This window comes from Falco cherrug, chromosome 10 (assembly GCF_023634085.1).
Source record: "Falco cherrug isolate bFalChe1 chromosome 10, bFalChe1.pri, whole genome shotgun sequence".
In the NCBI taxonomy this organism is placed as follows: Eukaryota; Metazoa; Chordata; class Aves; order Falconiformes; family Falconidae; genus Falco; species Falco cherrug.
Window position 1 is genome coordinate 36,761,212 of NC_073706.1, and position 21,529 is coordinate 36,782,740.

Genomic DNA, 21,529 nt, shown 5'->3' on the forward strand with positions numbered 1-21,529 from the left:
CCTCTTCTGGGCTGAGAACACTGGCTCATGTTTGCTATGTGGAAATGCAGAAGCATCGTGTGCTTTTAGATGAACTGGGTCAGGGAGGGAAGGATGCAACCTGATGGATTCAATCTGAAATCAGCTTCCCCCTTCCCCACCCCTGGGCTGCAAAGTCTCGCAGGGAGCTGGCCTTGCCATGGCCAGGGCAGCACCCAAAGGCAGCCAGAGCCGAGCAGGGCAAGGTCGGCTTCCTCCCTGGGAATGCAGGGGTTTGGCAGAGCTACCGAACCCAGTCTGAGCTAAAGGACCCCTCCCTGTCCGAAGCAGACCACCTTAACTAAAGGGGAAATATCAGAAACGTGAATTAAAAGACACAGGGCAACAGAAAAGATGCAGTTTCTGCGGGTTCTGCCAAGCTTCTTGAAGACAAATGGTTCCTTGCAGCAAGGATGGAAACAAGGTCATTCATAAAAGAGTAATTGATGTCTGGCCGGTGACAGCCCTCCGCGGGGCTGGTGGACCTGCGTCTTGCAAAGGGAGCAGGCAGTAGCCAGCAGCCAGCTCCGAGTAGCTCCAGAGGTCCAGGACATGGTGAAGCAGCCTCGACCCTTCCACATTTTGTATGCAAAATCCACGTTGCCTTTTCCTTTTTTCCTCCAAATGTCTTCTAATGTAATTAGAAAGTTGCTCTTCCAAAAGCCTTTTGGCTGGGAAGGGGAAAAGCAGCCTATAATTGATTTATAAGATGTTCTTGGAGCCATGTAATTGCTCTGCACCGGCTGGATGGAGGGGGAGCTTCCCGAGGGGCTGTGTCTCAGTATTCCACGAGAAGCTAGGCAGAAATAAAGGGGGAGCTGATGCTGGAGGTGAAGGACTGAGGTGTGGGTTGAGGCTGAGGAAGGGAAGATGAGAAAGAGGATTTTAATCTGCTGGGGTTTCTGGCCCCAGAGAGATGTTGGAAGTGCTGGAGCGGGTGGGGGAAGGGAGAGTGCAGAGGGAGAAGCCGGGGTGGTGCCACCGGCATGCTGTTGTTCTCACTCTCCAGGTCTGTGGTAGGTCCTCCCAATTAAACTACTGCAACAGTGTGCAGAAGAGCTTTCACATTGCTATCAGCGCTGGGGTTTTCATCTGCCATAGTTTTCTCTTTTTTTTTTTTTTTTCCTTGACTTTGAGCTTGGTTTTTTGTGAAAATGTTGACTTTGTTACGCTGTTTGTTTGGGGGGGAAGTTGTTGGAAGAGGTGCAAAATGCAGGGTCCGGTCCTAGTGAGGAGCAACCTGAAACGCCCATGTAACCTCACCTCATCCTCCTCCAGTTTGTGCCGTTCCAGCCACATCCAGGCTTGGCTACGCTGTACTTTGGTCCGCAGCATCTCGCCCTGCGCGCCCTTCCCCATCTTTGCTGCTTGTATCCCCCTTGTCATGTCAGTGTTTGATCAGACTTTCCTCTCATCTCCTTTAGGGTCTTCTGTTATCTCGTTTCAGCTCCTGGCAAGGCAGTGAGTGATCTCACCACCTATACAGCCAGGCAGCTGCCAGAAAAATAAAAGAGGAGAGACTGGACATACATAATTTAAGGTTTTTCGTAAGAGCTGTACCAGGATTTTCCCCAGCGTCTGATGCAGAGCCTAAAAGAAGGCAGCCCCAAAAAAGTGGTACAATGCCAACGGCAGGATTGTTCCTGGAGCAGATCCCCCAGGCAGGGCATCGTCCTGCCACGCGGAGAGAAACAGAGCAGGCAGCAGACGGACAAGAACCAGCAAAAGGCAGTTTATTGGCATGTTCACTTTCATTTCCAGGATTTGAAGTAACACATTTTCCTTTCTTGCTGCATATGGAGAAGTCTGGGGCTTTTTTCTTTTCTTTTCTTTTTTTTTTTTTAAACCATACCTTTTAAGCAAAAGTTTTTTGGTGAAGCAGAATTGGTAGCAGCAAAACTCTTCTTCCTCTCCTTAAGCTTGAATTTAGTAAACTTTCATGAAAGATTTAATCTTTTTGAAGTGATTTCAGCTACATCATACTATTAAAACACTCACAGAAAAAAATTAGAAACCAAAATAAGCTGCAGTCAGTTGGGTAATTTTCCCCTGCTGCATAACTTCGTGTTGGAAGAGGGACAGTTTCACGGAAAAAGGGCAATAATTTTCGACTGGTGCTTATTCATCATCTTTTGCCATTCCAAGACTAAGCTGTGAATTCATATTTGATGAGCCCATTTGGCCTTCAAACGCTTTACAGGCACTTTTTTTTTCCTTTTTTAATTTTTTTTTTTTAATGCGAACAAGATCCTTTGGTCCAGCTGTCACAACAGGCAAGCGCTGTTTACATCAGGTTTTGTTCTTTTTTTTTTTTTGATCAGATTTATTCAAATAAAGAGACAATGCATGTAACTTCCAGCTCTGCTAGCCTAGGGAAGAAAAGAAGAGTCAAGCCGCCTCCTGCATCGTTGCCGTTATTGTTTAGACACTTCAGGGTCAGTTGTTGGCCTTGACTGTATTTCTGTCGTCCTTTTGTCTTAACTCGCTGGAGCTGATGGCAGGAGGGCTTGGCGTGCAGCTGCCACCCTTCTAACAGAGTGGGGTCCAGCTCCCGTTCCACAGCAGGTTGCTCTGACTCCTGGTTACTCACTTCTTCATGGGCTGTTCGTGTGGGTTTTCCCCTCTTTGAAGCCGATAGCCAAGTTTTACATGCAGGGGATGGAATCCTGTGAGTAAGGATGTGCTATCTGGGGCACGGTCCTGCTGCAGAAGAGGAGCATACTGTAAATATAATGGTTTTCTCACCTTCCCCTCCCACCTCCCCCCCAAGGGGAATTTGGGCAGAACAGGTTAACTGTTCTGCAGGAAGCTAGGTGCTTTTTTGGTCAACCTCTTCGAATAGCCACAGTGTAATCAGAGGGCTCCCAGTGGAGAATCACATTGTTATCCATCTAATTTCTTTTAAGTAACCAGCATTATGAAGGATATTAAAAGAAGGTGATGTTTAGCCCTAACTTCAACTAAACTTGCACAAACGAGCATATTAAATACATCTCAACAATGTTGTCAAATGGTTATTTTTCTCCCCATACTGTAACTGATGCCCTTTTTTCTCTTTATCCTCAGGGATTTTTCTGTTTTGCTCTGGCCTTCTGCGGATTGATCCCAGCTGCCTGCTGGAGATACACGCACAGCACGGAGGTAAGCGGTGGCTGCTAGGAAATACCACCAGCATCTCGTCAGATAGGGATCTTTCCTGTAGCAACTATTTCCCCCCTAAAAGGGACATCTGGTGGTAATTAAGCCATCCGTGCTGAGGTCTATCAGATGCATGCTCTGTCGAGTCCACTCTTTGCAAGAACGGGGCTGCCTTCCTCTGCTGCCTCCCTGATGAGGTCATCTGGAGGGAGAAGCCATGGAAACCCCCATGCAGGGCAAACGCTTTGTCCTGAAGGCTAAACAAAATGCAAGTCTTGTTTTAAATAGCTTTGGGATTTTTTTGCAGGGGGTGTTGTGTTGTTTTGTTTTGTTTTAAATGAGATGCTTGACTTTCGAAAAGTTATTTCCAGCCAGCTCTAATTCCTGTTAACGTCAGTTCAGAGCCTCTATTCAGAGGCCGTGGCAGGTTGGGACTGTGCAGGTTTTCCCTGGCGATGGCCAGGAGAAACACCCAGGAGATAAAGAAGTTTAGACATTTTTTTTAACCCATTCCTAATCTAATATAATTTGCATTTCATATATTTATTCCTCTTCCCGTTCAGAGGAATTTGCTGCTGCTTGGTCTTAATTCCCCTTCCTGCATCCCTGCACTCCAAAAAAAAAAAAAAAAAATCTAAGAGACTTAGGAGTGCAAAGGAATCCAGACTTCTTTGTTTTGAAAGCAGAACACTGATATTTTAGGCAAGTGTCCAAATTATCTAACAGTAATTCAGATAAGCATTTGAGACTTTGATGGATGTTTCATGCAGTGGGTTGGTCCCCATCTCCGTTTCGTTCCTCCCCAGCCCCAGGCATCTGCCACAGCCTGCGATGCTCTGCCCAGCAATGGGGATGTGAACAACGTGAAACATCATCCCGGTGGATTAGGGACACGTTGATGCTGCCATCTCACCTCTTTAAGGTTACAGATGTTGTGGGGGATCAAAGAGCAGTGTGTCAGAAGGCTGGCCAGATTTTGCTCTGTGCTGGAGGAGCACAACTCCATCAAAACCCCGGAGGCTCGATCCATGCTGGCACTGTGGCAATTGCACTTCTCAGGGACAAGAAGCCCTGTCCCATCATGGTTCAGTATCTTGTACAAAAATTAAAACCCAGTCCTTCTGGAAGCAGAAGTCAAAAGGCAAAGTCCAGGTTAAGGTAAGGGGTAAGGTCCCGCTTCCCTAGAGAGTTTGTCCAGAGCTGACCAGTGGCCACAGCAGCTGAAAATCCTCTGGCGCGTGCCGATGGCTCCACTGGATCGGGCTGAGGCACCTGCTCTCAGACAGGCACCCGCTGCCGGCCACGCTAGGAGCACCAACAGCCACGAGCCCAAAGCGATGCTTTTCCAGACGCCAAACAGCCTGTGGCTCGGGTGCCTGCGGGTGGCACCCGCTGGTGCCTTTGCCATTAATGCTCAGTGGACTTTTCCTCTGTGGATTTGTCCAGCTGCTTTGGAAACGTTAGGGCCAGTGCTGGCGGCACAGCGGCATCTTTTGTCCCTACGCTTACCTGGCTGAAGCGGAGTCAATCAGAGCTGAGACATCCGTGAAAGGGTCTTTCCACAGCCTCTGTATATATTTTCCCTGATTTCAGGCAAAACTATCAAAATCTATTGTATTCCCACTAACAACTTAATATGGAAATAGTTTTGTTTTCATGACCAACCCGGCAGGGAGGCTGTGAGCACGATTTCCTCCTCCTTCCGCAGAAGTTTATGGTGAGAAAGTAAAGGAGTAATGGCACCAGAAGCTGGGTCTAGTTGGTCTTATGAAATTGCATTATCCAAATAGATAATTTAGTTACACTTTTTAATCTTCACACATGGAGTGGGGTGTGAAAAGGCTGCAAGAAAATGTTGTATATTGGGTGATGTGCCATTCAAAAAAACATTTTGCTGAGAATATTTAAAGAATTACTTTATCTGTATATCTCAATGTCTAGATCTGTTTTTACTTCAAATTATTTTCCTGTTTTTTTGGTTTTGAGTGCCACCCCCACCCCACCCACCCCCATACATGCACCCATGTGTTACAGTTTCTTCAAGCAAAAGAGCTTCCACTAGGCAGAATGTGGGTTTTTTTGTAAAATGTTTACTTCTTGGGTAAAGAAAACCAGCAGTGTTTCTGATGGGAGAAAAGTTAGAATACCATTAGATCATCTTGGTTTTCTCTGCTTCCTAAAATGCAAAAAGAAACAGGGAATGTAAATGAGGAAAGATTTAATTAGGAGTGTCACTTACAAAACATATGGAAATTCAGTTTTGCTTGAAAGGTCCCATCTCACCAGTGGAGAAATGCAGATGTGAGCGCCCCTCCCATCCCGGACAGAAAGACGGGTAGTGCAGTGGTACAGAAGACTGAGTGGAGCCAGGGAAGACTCCTGAATTCCCATTATAGAGCCCTTTATTTTTCTGACTTGCCCAAAGTATGGAGCAAAAGCAAGGCAGGTGTCCTCCCCCAGCCTGCTGCGTCAGGACCGTCAGGAATAGTTAATTGTCATAATACAGGGGGAAAATCAAACTCAGCCTATCTGACGGGTGTCTCATAAGCCTGATGGGATGTACACCAGCTATCAAGAAAGGAAGAGAACCTGGGGACGTAAAACTGGGTACAGATGAATATGCCCATTACACATGCCTGAATCAGTGCCCCTGACAGCACCAAGGGGCTACTGTCCCACGTGCATGGCTAAACCAAAAATTTCTATTTTTCCTATGCAAAATACATTGACCTTCCAATGCCAGACAGAAAATCAGGTTTTTCAGTTTGGAAATGCCGTAGATCCCATCCTCTCCCTCCCTACGGGTGAGGTGCTGAACGCACAGCGCTGGAAACAGCCCTCCCCTCCCTCTGCAAGCCAGGGGGTGCGAGGCCTCTCCTGCACAAACCACAGCAGATGCTCTCAGTGGTTTGCTCCTCAAGATCAAAATAATAATAATAATAATAATAACAACAACAACAATAACAACAATAACAATAATAATAATAATATCTACATTTCCTTCATAAAGCAGACACCTCTTGCAGAAAATGATCTGAAATGGAAAAGTCCAATGTTCAGTTGAAAAATTGTTTTGATGGTTATTTTCCAGAGGCAGTAGACAGAACTGTGGTTTGAACATGGTGAAAGCAAGGTGCCCTTTTTGCCTTCGTGACTCCTTCAGAGCCCTGTTTACAGCCCTTCTTACAAAGAAGCTACGCAGGACAGGGAAAAAAGAAGAGTTATTTGTAAATTTGATATTCCCAGACCTGGGCATTGTAAACAATATGTGAATCTTCTCATTTCCCATTCTGTTCTGCTTTCGTGACCTTCTGTAGCTCCTGAACGAATCCTATCAGACAGATGCCACATACTTTAATTTCAAGTTACCTGCATGCCAGATAGACTTGGTGTTACTATAGTCTTTATTCTTAACATAACGTATACCAGCCATGCTAAAGTCATGGTTCTAAGATTGATTGTGCTTGATCCCTTTGTTCAGCATCGTAATTACTCCTGCTCTATTGACCCATCTATGAGCTAGTGAATGGCTTCTGTGAGGTCCAGGCCTCCTCCGTACTGTCTTCTCAGGCTGCTTTGCATCCCTGTCTGTGTTAAAGTTCTTTTAATGAGGAACTAATAACCTACCCGTTCCCAAAGTGTTTCCCTGACAAGTTCTGCAAAAATAGGTTTGGGGTTTCATTCTCGACCCTACTGTGAAAAAGGATGGAGGAGTTTCAAAGTCACATCACCTTCTGCTGTTCCCCTTCCCTGCAGCAGCTGAGAAGGTCCTTGCAGCAGCCCTGCAACACCAGCCCCGAAAGCCAGTCAGGATGCATGAAAATAAAATCGCTGCAACGCGAAAGGAGTTTTGCAACAGAACAAGCTTTTTAATTACAGAGATTTGTTCACACATAGACTTAAAATAACATTAAAAAAAATCCATAACTTAGAACAAATTGAATTATTATCTCCCAGCTCAGGGGAAAATCTGAAACTGGTACAAATACTTGCCCGTACTTCTGGCATAAATGCCCCATTTCCCATGTCCTGTGGATGAAGGGTTTACTTGGATTTGCATTGGCTGCAGTGATATGGCAATCGCTTAATTATCAAATGGTTTCTGAGGTCCCTGGGTGATTTCAAGAGCAGGTTTCACCAGCAGCTTTCAGCTCCACCTGTGTAGGAAGGCATGACATTAGTTTCTTTGCATTGCACTGCTGGTACTTGGAGAATAAACGTAAAGACTGTGCTTTTTACAGGCAGGGAACACACGGCACCCATGCATGCTCCCACTCTCCAGTCTTGCTCTGCTTGAAACTTTCTTCAGAGGAGCCTGTTTGCTCTCCCATCCTCAGCTGGGAAGAGGAAACGAGGTTTTTTACATTTTTTTAGTAAGCAAGGTGGTACCTTTTAAGATGCTGATATTCTAACAGGGTGCAAAGATGGAATAAATAGCTGCAGCTGTTAAATAACAAACATTGCTACATCTAGGGCCTGTTCTTGAAAAGAGCAGCTTCCATGCTCCCTTCCTTGCCTATGGGATGGGCACGGGTCTTCTCTTGCCTGTAAGTCTTCTTCCCAGCCAGCACCTTTGCAAAGGCAGGCACGGCTTTGCCGGGCTCTCCAGGACGCAAAGCTGCCTTCACGTGCCCAGAGCCAGCACGTGCCTCTCCAGTTCCTGCGGGTTTGTGAGGAGGGACCTGGTGCTCCCAGGTAATTCCTGAAGTGGGATTGTGGGGCTCCTTCCCATGGCAAACCAAGCCGCTGGGTTTCCCAGGGTGTGTTTGTCACCGCTGGTGAGTGTTGGGACAAACCCGTACAGGGTCTGCCCGCCCCACCTGAAGGTAATTACTTACACGCAGGCTTAAGCCCTAGAGATTTTAATGGGACTCAAACACAGGCTGAAGGTGTTTTCAGGTGCCTTCTGAAACCAGACCAGAAGCATACAGGGTTTTGGTTTTTGGTTCAGTGGGGCTGGATCAGGGCTGTAGCCACTCACGGGGGTCTTTCAAGAGCCTTTTCAAACAGCAGTGATTTGGTTGTGACGACACTGAATAACTTGATGTCCTCCTTGCTCTTGCCGTTGTTCTACCAGGCACAATCACTTTAAGATGTGCACAGAGCTTTTCCCAGCCTCTGAAGTCCATGGGGAAAAACATAAAAGGGGGAAAACCCCTCCCCCTTCCTTAGTGTTCTTAATATGGTGACTCTTCCCCAGTGTTTATGTTCTCATCGCACAGTAACGGCCCGGCCCGCTCCCCCAGCAAGACACTGCTCTCCTTTGTCTGGGGCACCACGCAGGCATTCATGCTCATGGGGTTTATAATTTATTGCTGCCCTGACGCTGAACCCGCACGGCCTCATTTCTGCCGCTCTCCATGGCACAGCATTAGCTGGAGCTCCTGTCTCCAGCAGCGTCAGCTGCGATACCTGAGGCCACTCAGATGGTCACCGTTGCTGGGGCACATCCAGCCTTCACGCGGCTGTAGGATGCTCAGCACAGCAGGGCAGCCACCGCCAGCTCGGAAGTGTCAGCGCTGCCCCGGGGCTAGCTCTGGTACTGATATTCTTAAGCTAAAACTATTTTTAATGTTTTTCAATGGTTTCTGTTGGGAGGCAGTCTCGCCTGGCACTGGTTTCAAGCAGTATGGGTGAGAGCAGGGATGACCGAGGTAACTCAGCCACGATGCTGGCAGGTTCATGAATTGCTGGGTTGTGTGTCTGGAGTGATGGGGTCACAATGGGTCGGTGTGGGCCCTTGGCAGCATGTTGGTTTTGCAGTTCTGTTACAAAATGGAGTGAAAATCTTTAAATGTGTTTTAAAAAAACCCCAACAAATGCAACCAGAAAGCAAACAAAAAAACCAACCCAACCCAAAAAATCAAGAGGACCTTGACATGCTGATGCTGGTGTCACTCACAACAGTGATGCTCCCAGATCTGGAGAATTTAGGGGAAAAAGACTTGTTGATGTGGATTAACTGCCCTAACAGGGTTTTCAGCACTTCCCTGTAAAGCACCTGGTGCCTGCCAGGGTCACAAAGCGATGCTCCTGGCCGTGCCCTCAGCCACAGCCAGCCTCAGGGTCCCGTGGCTGGGCTGAGCTGGGGCGCTGGTGCCCCCCTGCCCGCTGGCTGAGCGGGGTGTGTCATGGCCATGCAGCGAAGGCTTTTGCTGTTCTTGAGATGTGGAGATGGGAAATGAGGAGGAGGTGAACAGTATAACAGCTCTGCGCTTTCTCCTTGTTCTAAACATTTTGTGCAAAGACCTGGTGGAAGCACTGGGACTGGAGAGAGAGAGGCAGCTTTGTAAGCCTGGCTTTTTCTGAATTTTTTGTTCCACAATGGGTTTTGTGCTCTCAGTGACAGACCAAAAGATGGTCATGGTTTGCCTGGTCCTCTTGCAATACCAGAAAGTGGGGAGAAGTGCATATATATATTTTTTTTTTCCCAATATCTATCAAATCTATATCTATATATAGATAGTGGAAAGAAAAGGTGAAAACATTTAGCTGAAAGCCTCATCTGGATCATCTACCATCAGTGGTCTGCAGTGACCACCGGCAGTTGGGGGAGCAGCACCCTGTCTCGTGCAGTGTTCCCGGGGGGGGCTCGGGGGCCGCTCTGGTTTGCAGACCTGGCTGAGTTTCTGCAGCTGGGACTGAGTCGCTTGAGGAAAGCTGGAGAGGAGGGGAGGTGATGTGCTATGAAGGAGATGCTGTGTTAGGTACAGTGGTGACAGTCTGGCTGAGCAGGGGGTGGGGGGAGCCTGTCTTAGCTCCCTCCACGTGTTGGGAGTTGATCTGCAATGTGGCTAAAGCACCCGGAGCAGTTTTCCCTCCTCTGTTTCACTGCATTTGCACCATTGTTTTATTTAAAACCAAGCAATTGCATCTGCCCCCACTCTTTCTGACATGCTGCAAACGCGTGCATTGCTGCACACTGGGGATGAAAGGGAGAAGATGGAGATGGCAAAATGAAACAGTGCTTTTTGTACTGGAACAAGGAAGGATTTTGAGTGAGTCGACCACGTTATTCCAGTCTCACATCTTACCTGACCAACTTGCAGTTTATTGCTAAGTGAGGGAGTCTGTGGTAGCTGCTGCTGAAGGGATATTTCTGAGTGATGCTCTGGGTATGTCCTTCTTGGCGACGCTGAAAGAACATGAAGTGCTGAGGCTGCAGCACATGCGCTCGGCTTCGTATCTCGAAGGCATGAAGAGCCACAGGAGAGGAGGGTCCTCCTTCTGCTTGCCATGCTTCTCTTCCTCTTCTGCCATGTCAAGAGCATTCCTGTTAAGCAGAAAAGAGAAAGTTGGGCTCGTCTTTGAGACAATCCTGATACCTCCTTTCACTATATTCTCCTTGAGCTCCAGCTTTGCAAAGGGATTTTTGGGGAATAGCTGTTGCAAAGATGGTTCGCTAAGTCCCAGACCGTCGTTCTTGGTACAAGTCTACATTAGTTTTCCAGTGTACACCTATGCGACTAGCTCAGGTTGCCTAGGCACAGGTATTGACTGGCGGCAGGAGGGGGATTCATCAACACCTCTGGCTTGCAAAGGGATCAGGAACTGGAGGCTGACCTCTTTACCCGTGACTGGATTTGGAACAGAAAGATCAGATAAAAATTGTCCTTGATAAATAACCAAAGTAAAAAATGTCAATTTTCCCCTTGAAGGAGGTAAGACTGAAATTTGCTTTAGTTTCTAACAGCCAAGGGCAAGAACACGAATGGCTTAGAGTAAAGGCCTTAAATGACTTAGGCCTTCCTGTAGTCATAAGTTCTGCTTCTTGGGGGATAAAGAATTTAGAGGATGATAAACAATCTCAAAATCCCTTCTTTCTTTTACTTTAAGTGAAAAAGGCTACTCTACTGAGTCAGCCACATCAATCTCAGTGGTGATTTTCCATTTGTTGTATCCAGCAAAACATCAATATCATCCCCAAATGAATTTTTCATTAAGGAATGCAGACAGAAATGGGAGGCAGCAATTATTTGACTAATTTAGAGCTGGAACATTTCACCCAGCTTCTTCCAGGAAAGGAATTTCTGTGAGGTGTGACCTCCATATCACTTAACCTGGAGATTTTTCTTAAGCCAAAACCCAGCTGATGCTTCATCTTCAGCTCTTGGTGTTCCTTACTGACAAGTATCGTAGGTGCAGTCTCCTTCCACGCAAGAGCTTCATCCAGAGCTGCCCTTCCAGCAGCGAGTCACAGCACATCACTGGGATCATGAAAACCTGCTTGACTATATGGGGGGAAGAGTGTAAAACCTTTTGAAAAGAAGCCCAGACAGACTTTTTCTTATCCGGCTGTATCACGTTCCTTCCATGCTAACTACTGTCTGAGTTAAGGGATGGGCACAGCTGTGGTTTTCTTAAGGTACATTATTAACAGTACCAGCATAACCAGTTGCTTAACGGTGAGAGAAAGCACCCTGATTATTGTTAATATTTTTCTTCTCCAACACCTGGTGTAAGAAACTAAAAAAAAATAATTGTTTTGAGGCAGTAGACTCAAAGCTGTCCATCAGTGGAGTGGGCGATGGGAATCTGTTAAGGGTGGCAATTGAGTATGAAGCAGTGCTGCAGTCCACTGTTGTGGACTCGTCGCTGTGTATCAGCTCGTCGCTGTGTTGTGTCCCAGGTCAAAGGAAAATATAGGGATGAACCTGCCTCTGCTGGGTAAAATAACGTTGCAAATAAGGTTAGGTCATGAAACCACCTGGTGACTGTCTGGTGCTTTCAGATTTTATTTTTTATATCGTTAGGCATGCATGAGTTAGCATGACATTTTGGGCTGGATAGATGCTGCCATGTGTGACTGATGCTTCAGAGCTCGGCTGCAGCTCCAAGTATAAATATAACCCAGGCTGAAAAGTTGCTATGATGATCGTTCATTAGTGCGCTCTTTTGCTCTTGTATGTCTCCACTTATTAAACCAGACCTGTATGCTCTGTGGTAGTCTCCTGCACAGAAGAAAACAGCCAGTGATAAATAGTGAGATTTAGTACTTCTGAAATATGTAAATGAGAAAGCTCTCTGTAGCAGTCTTTGAAAACAGACCGCCACATTGTATGAAGACAGCAATTTTCTCCTCTGGAATCAAATGATCCTAGCAACAATCAGAAAGATGATGTGGAGAAACTACAGTCAGTTTACTCCCTAAACAATGGTTTTGTAGTTTGATATTCCCTTACTGGGATCTGAATAGCATATTCGGATGATGGCTGGATATGAATGCTAGATATAATTGCTAGACAGAAAAGCTGAGAATGACTGATCAGCAAATTGTACCCTTAGGCTTGCCCAGGCACACATTCTAAAACAAAATCAACGCTAAAAAACATTTTCCATTTAATCCCTTGTGCCCTCAGTTCTCAGAGGCTGCTTGACAAAATGAAAAAAATAATCAGTAAATAACTGAGAAGCAAGCTCAGAAACAGGGCGCAGTTGAAGCCTTTAGTAGCCATTACGTAGCTGGAGATGGCTCTCGTCATCACCATCACTGTAGCAGAGCTGGCTGTGAAGCGACGACTGCTCGTGGCTTCTTCTCTTACTGTTTCCAACGCTTGGAATATTTTTCGGCCATAGCTTTGTTATGGGAATCTAGTTCCTTCATTTCTTTCCCGTCTTACCCTTCAAAGAGCCTCGATCCCAGTGTTTCACGTCATTGCATGGTACCTAAAATAACGAGGAAGGTGCACACATGCACCGCTGCATCAGGCAGGACCTCTCCAGACCAAACTGATCCTCTCATGGTTTCATGCCAGCAGCTGTCAACATCTGGGCAGCCCATCTGCTCTCCTCACAGGTTGCTTAGTGCAGCACGACCACTGGAGAAGATGCTGAGGAGGACATCAGCCTCAGCTGGGGCCTGAGGTTTATTATCAGCACAAGCCACTAATGAGTGGTGACTTTCCTGCACAGGGACTCGGTGGTGGTGGCGTGGCCAGAGCTGCTTTGCTAGGGAGCCTGTGGTGGCCTTCGCAGGTGAAACATCCCTGGAGAAAGTCTCATCTTACCTGGGTTTAAGTTGAACACAACTGTACAGTAAGCAGCCAGACCCAACCCAAAACCCACTGCAGTCAAAGGAGCATTTTTGCTGGTTTTCATGAGGTTTGGGGGAATGTGCCCAGCCAAGGCAGGGGGCTTAAAACTACCCAGCCCAACATGCCCCAGCCTGGAGGTCAGCAGAGCTTCAGAAGCAGTTAAACTTCTGGGTTGCTTTGAACCTTTGAACCTTTGCTTGAACCTAGTAACTTTCTGGAGCCCTTTCCTAATTTATTAAGTCATCCGAATTTAGACCTTTTGGAGGAAGGCTCAGCATCCTGAGCCTAATGATAAATATGAAAAAACAAAAATTGCACATGCAGCACCATTACCTTAGCGAGACCCATATGTACGTTGTCACAACACAGAACAGCTTTTAAGCCTGCATCTTCAGCTGGGGTTGGGACATTCAAAAGGCAGTCGTCTCTTGGAAGTCAGCTGCTCTGCTCTTCCTTCCTTCCGCAGCAACACAAGGCCACAAGAGGAGGTCAAGAGATCATTCTTTTTTCGTTATTCTTAATACAGCTCTTCAGTGGAATTGAATGCTCTTTTTATCGAATATGTATTTAATTGCTGCTGCTGGAAAGCAATTTCGTGGCCCACAAGAAGTTAGAAAAGCTTGGATGTTTTTTATTGGGGTCTAAGGTTTGCCTGGGGGAAGGACGGTGCACAAGTCTGCTGGAGATCTTGTCTCACTGCTGTGCCCATCCTGTTCGATGCACTGATACACGGGGGTGACAAAATGAGCATCCTCCCTCCTGACCTGTGTGGGACAGCTCAGTGTCACATGACTTGCTATGGAGGATTTTTTTTTTTTTTTTTTTTTTTTGCCTTGCCTTGGCTTGGAGCATCTGTGCCCCATCTATCATCAGACCTCTCTCGTTAAAGCTGGGTTGCTCCTGCCTCACCCGCTGCTTGCTCCAGGATGGGTGATGGAGGGGCCTGGGGTGATAGCAGCTGTGCTGCAGATAAATGCAGAGAGACCCCCAAGTCCCTTTGCCGCTATGCCATGTTGAAAGCCGTGGAAAGTCTTCAGATGTGAGCCTTTAAACTCTATTCCTGGTGGCCCAGAGGCGAGTCAGATACAAGTAATCTTCTCAACCTCCCTCTCTCCCCTCCCTGGTTATCAGTGTCCGTTGGTTGCATTTTGGACAGCTGGGCAGGGCACAACATTGCAGTAACGGCTGTAATCCCCTCAGATAACCCTGGTTTCACCCCTGAGCAGACAGTGTTGGGGGTGGTTCTTCCCCTAACTTCCAAGCATGTCCCCTCAGGACAGAGCCAAGAAGCCCCACCGGGGGATGCTGCGCTCCGGCGGTGCTGCCCCCACCACGGCCACCCACTCAGGCTCTCTCTCACCAATTGATTTTTTTTCCCTCCTGAAAGCCAAGCGCTGCCTGCAGGCCCGCTCGGATTGATGCCGCTGAGGAAGCGAGGGAAAATGAAAGGAAGAAATAAGGTTTTGACTCCAGGCACTGAAGGCAATTGTCATATTTTTTCCCTGCGAAACCCGAGTGGGAGTTGGCTGGGATCTGTCAGGCTGCGCGTTCTCACACATTTGGTAAATATTTAGGGTCTGATTCACCACTGAATCACTCCGTTATTTTTTTGGCTCTGTTCAGAGGAACTGCTCCACCACTAGGAGAACACCAGTCCTCTGAGGTCCTTTCACCTTTGTATTTCAGCATCTCATAGCCACCCGCGCCTGCCCCCGCAGGCCCCGTCAGGATGGGGAGACGGTGCCGTCCCTGCCTGGCAGAGGGTCTCAGGGGCACCCGAGTTCTTCTCTGGGCCAAATCCAAAAGTGGCAAAAAGCTCCAGCTGGTGAGACCCAGGAATGATGGCAAAGGGTCCGTGGTAGCAGGTGGTGGTACACGTGCCGTGTTGCAGCCTCTCTCGTGGGACGTGGCAGGTTGTACACAAGCTCCTGCTGCTGCATGGGGGTCGCTTCATAGCTGCACTACTTGGCTTGCCCCACCTGGGAGAGCTTCTGGGGGGGTGCGAGAGGTTCGCTGTGGTCAGTGTCACGTACAGATCTCTGCTTTCATCACAGGTGGAAGACAGCATGATGGATGTGTACGATCTTGTGTACGAGGAGGTGAGGAGGAATGCTTCCAGCTTCAGGAGGCATGAGCTGACCGCCATCCACGAAGCAGTAAGTTGTCTCTCAGCCTTAGCAGAAAACCCTGCCCTGGGGTATATTCCTGATGGTTTTGCAGGCTGGGGCTGCTGCCTCTGCTCTGCCTCCTGGGTGCTGCGATGCCCTTTTCTCTTGGGAGCCAAGTCCTCCAGCTGCTGTGAAGTCTGTTCCTCCTTCCTACTCTTCCTTTGCTGGGCTTGACGAGCCATATTATCAGCAGGAGGAAAAGGCCACCTACCTGAGCATCGCTCTGGTGCAAGGTCTTCAAAGCTTCCACGCTGCAGCTGGTATACATTGTCTGTCTCAGCAGGCCCTGCGCCGTGCTCCCTGTCTGTAGTACGAGACAGTGGATATACACCCTGGTGTCCCAGGTCAGGCAGAGAGAGGGGGGAATTCCACATCATCCAGCAGAAGTATTTGGACTTGGTTGTTTCTCTTTACCCTTGAGCTATGACTGAGGAGTCCTGGAGGCTCCATGGCAATACTGGACACTGCTGGCAAGCCCCCCAGATCCACCACTTGGGATGCTGTTGGCACGGGGCACTTCTCTGTCACCCAGTAAGTGGGCAAGGGTGGCTGCCCAGAGGGAGGATGCTTGCCCTCAAAGCCACCAGAGATGAGTGAGGATGTCCACCACGGTGAGAAACTCCTGAGTCCCCGCTGAGTAAAGGAGATGCCGCTGTCTCCTCGTGCAGCAGGACCTGGTTGGGTCCAGGGAGCTGATGGCACACGGCAGGGCTGGATGGGAAGGTCAGCTCTGCTCGCCTGTTTTCACACACCTCCCACACAACTCCCGTTATCCTTCTGTGTTTTCTTAAATCATCCTAACAAGTACTTGCTGAAGCTGCTTTCACCTGTGCTTCTCAAAACCGAGAAAAGAGCAAACGTTTCTCATTGCAGCGGTGGTGGTGGCCCGCAGAGCCGAGACTGGGCACAGAGCTGCTTGTCTGCAGGACAGTTGAGCAGCACACCCAGAGTCCTGCTCGGCCAGGACAAACAGGCACAATACCCAGCTTCACCAGTTGCTTATTTTAGCCTCTTTAACTGACGCAGAAACAGAAAGTCCTTCTACTATCTTTTTTTCTTTTCCTTTCCCCTCCCTTTTGCTAAAGCTCCAAGCTGGCCAGCTCACCCTGGCTGTAGGAAACCACCTCCACAGCGGGTGTTGCTGGGGATCCCCCGCAGCCCATAGCAAGCACTGGAAATATCAGTCTGTGTATCCCTGGGTTTTCCAGAGCAGCCGCTGTGGAAGCTCCCGTGGAGGGAGGGCCTGGCCCTAGGCAGCACTCCTGGAGGAGCACAAGCAAGTCTGGGGCTAGATCCCTCCACCTCCTCCAGATTTAACCTCCGTCGCTGCAGTTGGCAATTGTGTATCTCTGTGCTTTGCTCCTTGCAGTCCTGTCTGGGGTTCAAATCAGAAAAAAACCCACCCTCCCCTCACCTCTCCCCTGTTCCTGGGCTTAACAATTCCCAACTTCTCTTTCTCTCCTGCCCCTGAGTGGTGCAGGGGGAGGGGGATGGGGCTGTGGTCAGTCCATTACACCTTATCTCTGCTGTTCCAGCGTGGGGTCCCTCCCACAGGGTGCAGCCCCTCAGGCACAGCCTGCCCCAGTGTGGGTCCCTGGGGGTCCCAAACCCTGCCTGAAGCTCTGCCCCAGCCTGGGCCCCTCTCCCCACAGGGCCACAGGCCAGGAGCTGCTCCGCCTGGGGCTGCCCACGGGTCACAGCCTCCTTCAGGCATCCCCCTGCCCCGGCGTGGGGTCCTGCCCAGGCTGCAGGTGGGGATCGGCTCCCCCTGGACCTCCATGTGCTGATGGGACAGCCTGCCTCACCAGGGTCTTCATCACCAGAGGAATCTCTGCTCCGGTGCCTGGAGCTCCTCCTGCCCTCCTTCTGCACGGACCTGGGTCTCTGCAGGGCTGTTGCTCTCACACAGTCTCACTCCTCTTCTGCTGGCACAGATATTTTTTCCCCCCTTTCTTAACATGCTATCCCAGAGGTGCTACTGCCATCGCTGATGGGCTCAGCCAGCAGTGGGTCTGTCTTGGATCTGGCTGGTATTGGCTCCATTGGACACGGGGGAAGTTTCTGGCAGCTTCTCACAGAAGCCACGACTGTAGCCCGCTGCTACCAAAACCTTGCCATGCAAGCCCAGCGCAGTGGCCCATTGCCGGCACCTCCTGCTGCAGCAGCGGGTGGCGGGGGGAGCCGTGGCGGGTGGCTGGCAGACCTCTCCCTCTCTTCCAGTACCGGTGCTGTGGGAAGCACTCTCCGTTTGGGGACACGACCAACGTCGAGCACAAGACGTGCCCACCTGGCCAGGTGCACAATGCGGGGCAGGTAAGGGAAAGGTTTCTTCCACTCCACAGTGCCTCTACTAGTTAACTGTTAAAACCTCACTGATGTTCAAGTGTTAATGAGAATTGTGGTTTTTTCGTGGTTTGGGGTTGCTATGGGTTGGGGTTTGTTCTGCTGGGGTTGTGTTGTTTCAGTAAGGAGGTGTCTCGCCCGCTGGAGGAGCCCCCGTGGGTTAGCAGGTCTCAGACCTGTGGATGCAGTTGCCTTTGCACCTCTAGACAGCTTTCAAAATCTTTGTGTTTGCAGTCTGTCGCTTTCCTCCAGCTTCCTCCTCACCTCCGGCGTGGGCAGAGAGTGCGAGGTATCACAGGCGTGTGTATGAGCTCAAAAAAACCTGTTGGACTTGCCCACATGATGCTAGTTGCTGAGGCTTAAGAAGCATCCCACTAACAGCAAATGTGGAATCTGCTGCAATTCCCTTTTCCCAGGGCATTAAATGGGTATTAAAATGAGAAACTCATGAAGCAGGATGATAATGCCCAGCAGCAGCTTCATCAAGTACCCTTTGTTCCTCCTCTTTGTAGTATCTCAGTGAGGCTGACAGAGAAGCCACCGGTATCAGACTGCCTCTGAAGCTGCGGCGCAGACTTCATACTCTCTAAGCAAATCTATTGCATGATTATTTTTCTTCCACTGGATTAGCCAAATCAGCTGAAGCAGCTAAAGCTGCCAGCACCAATATGTACGTTGTCCCTAGGCAAAACAAAGCTGTGTTGCTACAGCTGTACAAAACCATTGTTGTTAGGCAAAGATGTGGAGCGCTGACGGGACGCGGTGATGCGCAGGCACGCGTCAGCCCACGGGGCAGTGGTTCGAAGCGCTGCCTCCAATCTCGGGTCAGGGCAAGGAAGGGAGAGCGGAGCAAAGCCGGGCACCATGACTCCGCTTTCCCCCTCGCTAGTGGTTTGTGTTTCCTCCGGTTGTGTTCAGGGGAGGTGGTGGGAGGAAGCATTTTGCAGCAGTTTGGTAGTTGCACTACGTTCACTCCTGGCTTTGAGTGCTCTGACCTCACTCTGCAAGTCACTTCATCAAGGGCATGCTCTTGCAATGCTGAAATGGCTCTCCCGGTTAACACCACCTGGATTTTCACGGGGCCACTGGCACACATAAGGCCAATGTATGTTAATGCACGCAACACCTTGCATAACTGAGCTGTTTATTAACATTTTTAAGGAACATATTTAGCATTATAGTGTGCTCTGCTTTTCCGTTTTTACGTTTCCCTCTTTCCATTTTCTAGTGGGTGGAAAGAAAAAAGCTTTTGTGTGACCACGCTTACCTGTGTGCATGCACTTCCCACCCAGTCCAAAACACATCACATTAAGAAAATCATAGGCTCAGAGTAATAGAAAATACACCGCACGTATTTGCCTTCCCAAGTTGCAGCAAGCAGCCGAAAAAAAAGAGAGCTGGCCACAGAGCAGCACAACTGTGCAATGCTGCATCCCCCTCTTGCCTCCCTTTTTATCGGGGGCTGTGGCGAGTGCTGGGGGGGGGTGGGGGGATGGGGGTGGTGCGGGCTGAAGCCCCCTGCTGAGCTGTTTCCATGCTGCAAGGTGTGTGTCTCTCCTCCCAGGACTGCCTGCAGGAGATCCAGGACTTCCTGAAGAAGCATATGGACTTTGTCTCCACACTCTTGGCCATCACCATCGCCTTCACGGTAGCTATGTCTGTTCCTTTGCATTTTGGCCCCAGAGGCAGAGTCCCGTGGGGAAGGTGTATCTTAAATTAGTCCCCCCAAAAATAGGGTTTTGGGTGATTTTGGAGACCAGCAGCAGAGAAACAAGCAGCAGTGGACTCCAACTGTGGAAACTGGGAAAGGGCCAAAATCTGTCTCAGCCAGGCTGATGGATGGAGGGGTTTTCCTGCAGGAATAGGCTCGTGGCACAGTTTTTCTGCCCAAACTTAGGCACGGCAGCTGGGAGCGGGGGGAGCAGCGGGAGCAGGCTGTAGCAGCATTTACATTTCATCTGCTCTGGCTCCAGCACATCCTCTCCTGCAAGCGAGAGGCCGTGTTGCCTGGCACGGGGCTCGCGGAGCAGGTAGGAAGCCAGCAGCAATTGTGGAAAAGGAGATGCAGTAAAAGTTCTGTATCTTGGGAAACTTGCTGCTTCTCCTTGCCCAGTGCTCGCTGGCTGCCTCCCAGCTCAGCCTGGGATGTCGCTTTGTGCAGCCGGAGCTGGAAGATCTTGAAAGCTTCTGAGCACCAGCCTCGGAGCTGGAGAGCTGTGCAGAAAGGGAAGGTCTCATCAGATTAATGATCAGTAATGAACCCCATAAAGCACGTGTTAGGTGGTGGGTGGGTGAAGCACAGGCTCACAGGGAGCAGGCTGCAAAGGAGAGGAGCAGAGCATGTTGCTGGGGCTCCCAGGCACCATCTCTGAAGGAGGATCTTGCAGCGGAGGGGTAGGATCATCTTCAGTGGATGGCTTGGGTAGAAAGGCTCTGTACTGAATTTGTGAGTCTTGTTTGGGGAGGGACAAAAGAAGAAAAAAGGAAATGTTGTGAGAGGAGTGTGTCCTTCAGCAGTGAGGGGGCTTGGTGGCTGCGTGGGGATGGTCCCTTTGGAGCTGGAGGGTGCCACTAATTAAAACAAACCTGCTTGTATGCTCCCCCACTGCTTGGCAAAGGTGTATCACTGTAATTACCTCTACACAAGGGCCCTGTGCGTGTGATGAAGCACAGCAGAAAAGAATCCACGCCAGGAGACTCCTTCCTTCCCCTGAAGGGAGCTTCGGGCTGCTGTGATATCTCCATGTCCCTCCCCAGCTGGGGTGACCTTTCCTGACTCAGTGTGTATTTGGAGATTATTGCACTGTTTGTGTCTGCTTTGGCAAGATCATGGGTTAGAAGACTTTTTTTCTCCATCTAGATAAAACCCAGAGGAACAAACACTTACATGTTTTTATACTGCTAGTAGTAAAATAGGAAAACCATCAGGTATTGCTGCGGAGCTATGAATGTAGTCATGTGTGAATATTTGGTGTCACTTTTAAATTTTTCTAAGGTATAAGATGAGTTTCATTGTAGCTATATTCAGGCAAAAGTTGGGACTATTTTTAGTATATATATGTGGGGTTTTTTTTGCAGCTTGATGCTACAGCCAGAGAAGGCGGCTGACTTTGAAGCGTCTGCTAGAGGAAATCTCGCTGCACAGTTCACTACTGTGATGGCAGGATGCAAAGGAAGCATGTGATGAGAGCTATAGCTGCTCTGGTGTCACTGTCCCCCAGCCACCAAGGCTCATGTGTCCCCAGATCAAGCCGTGAGCAAAGCTGCTTGCACACTAAGGCAGACTTTTAGGAAAGAGCAGGTTGCTACAGCCCTCGGTATCCTTCCCACAGCAGCCGTACCTGTGATCCATTGCCGGTGTAAATCCTGACGTGTGATGTACCGGGCAGAGTATCAGATACAGGAGAAGCATGCTGTCCTCTGCATGCAGCGTCCATGTGCATGGGGTGGTGGTGGGTGGTGTTTGTTTTGTTGGGGTTTTTTTACTCCAAACAATATATAAGGCGTGCGGGGTTTCTCCCTACGTTATCTTTACAGAAGGCTATTATGAGAGAGACATGTTTGTTAGCATAAAGGAAGGTTTTGTGGCAGCCATTTGAAATCTGCATTTCCTGGTTTCGTCTCATTTCTTGGTATTTTTAGGACCTGGTTTGAGCCGTACTGTGCTGATTCCAGTCAGATGCTTTAACCACATGTTAGGGTTGTTTTCTTCCTCCCATGTCGGACTGGTTCACCGTTTTACTGGAAAACAGCATTCTCAAGAAAAATGTGACATCCTGACACACAAAGTCAGAAGTGACAAATGGACTAATAGGCAACATTTACAAC

General features: G+C 49.0%; 1 protein-coding gene and 1 long non-coding RNA gene across 5 annotated transcripts in view; one reads left to right on the top strand and one right to left on the bottom strand.

The window, feature by feature from the left end:
• The window catches only part of TSPAN32 (tetraspanin 32), a 36,760-nt gene that overhangs the window by 10,438 nt on the left and 4,793 nt on the right, over positions 1-21,529 (top strand). For all 4 annotated transcript variants that reach the window (XR_008734192.1, XM_055722521.1, XM_055722519.1 and 1 more), the window contains exons 5-8: positions 3,085-3,159; positions 15,245-15,346; positions 17,579-17,671; positions 19,266-19,349. Coding sequence is in view for 3 of the 4 variants with exons in the window: in XM_055722521.1 (XP_055578496.1) it covers positions 3,085-3,159; positions 15,245-15,346; positions 17,579-17,671; positions 19,266-19,349 (354 nt within the window). In the remaining variant the exon portion in view is untranslated. The remainder of the gene's footprint in view (positions 1-3,084; positions 3,160-15,244; positions 15,347-17,578; positions 17,672-19,265; positions 19,350-21,529) is intronic.
• On the bottom strand, positions 4,321-14,571 carry LOC129736947 (uncharacterized). The gene is made up of 3 exons (XR_008734193.1): positions 13,524-14,571; positions 10,191-10,429; positions 4,321-7,313 (listed from the first exon to the last, which is right to left on the bottom strand). It is a non-coding gene; the product is annotated as an uncharacterized LOC129736947 (long non-coding RNA).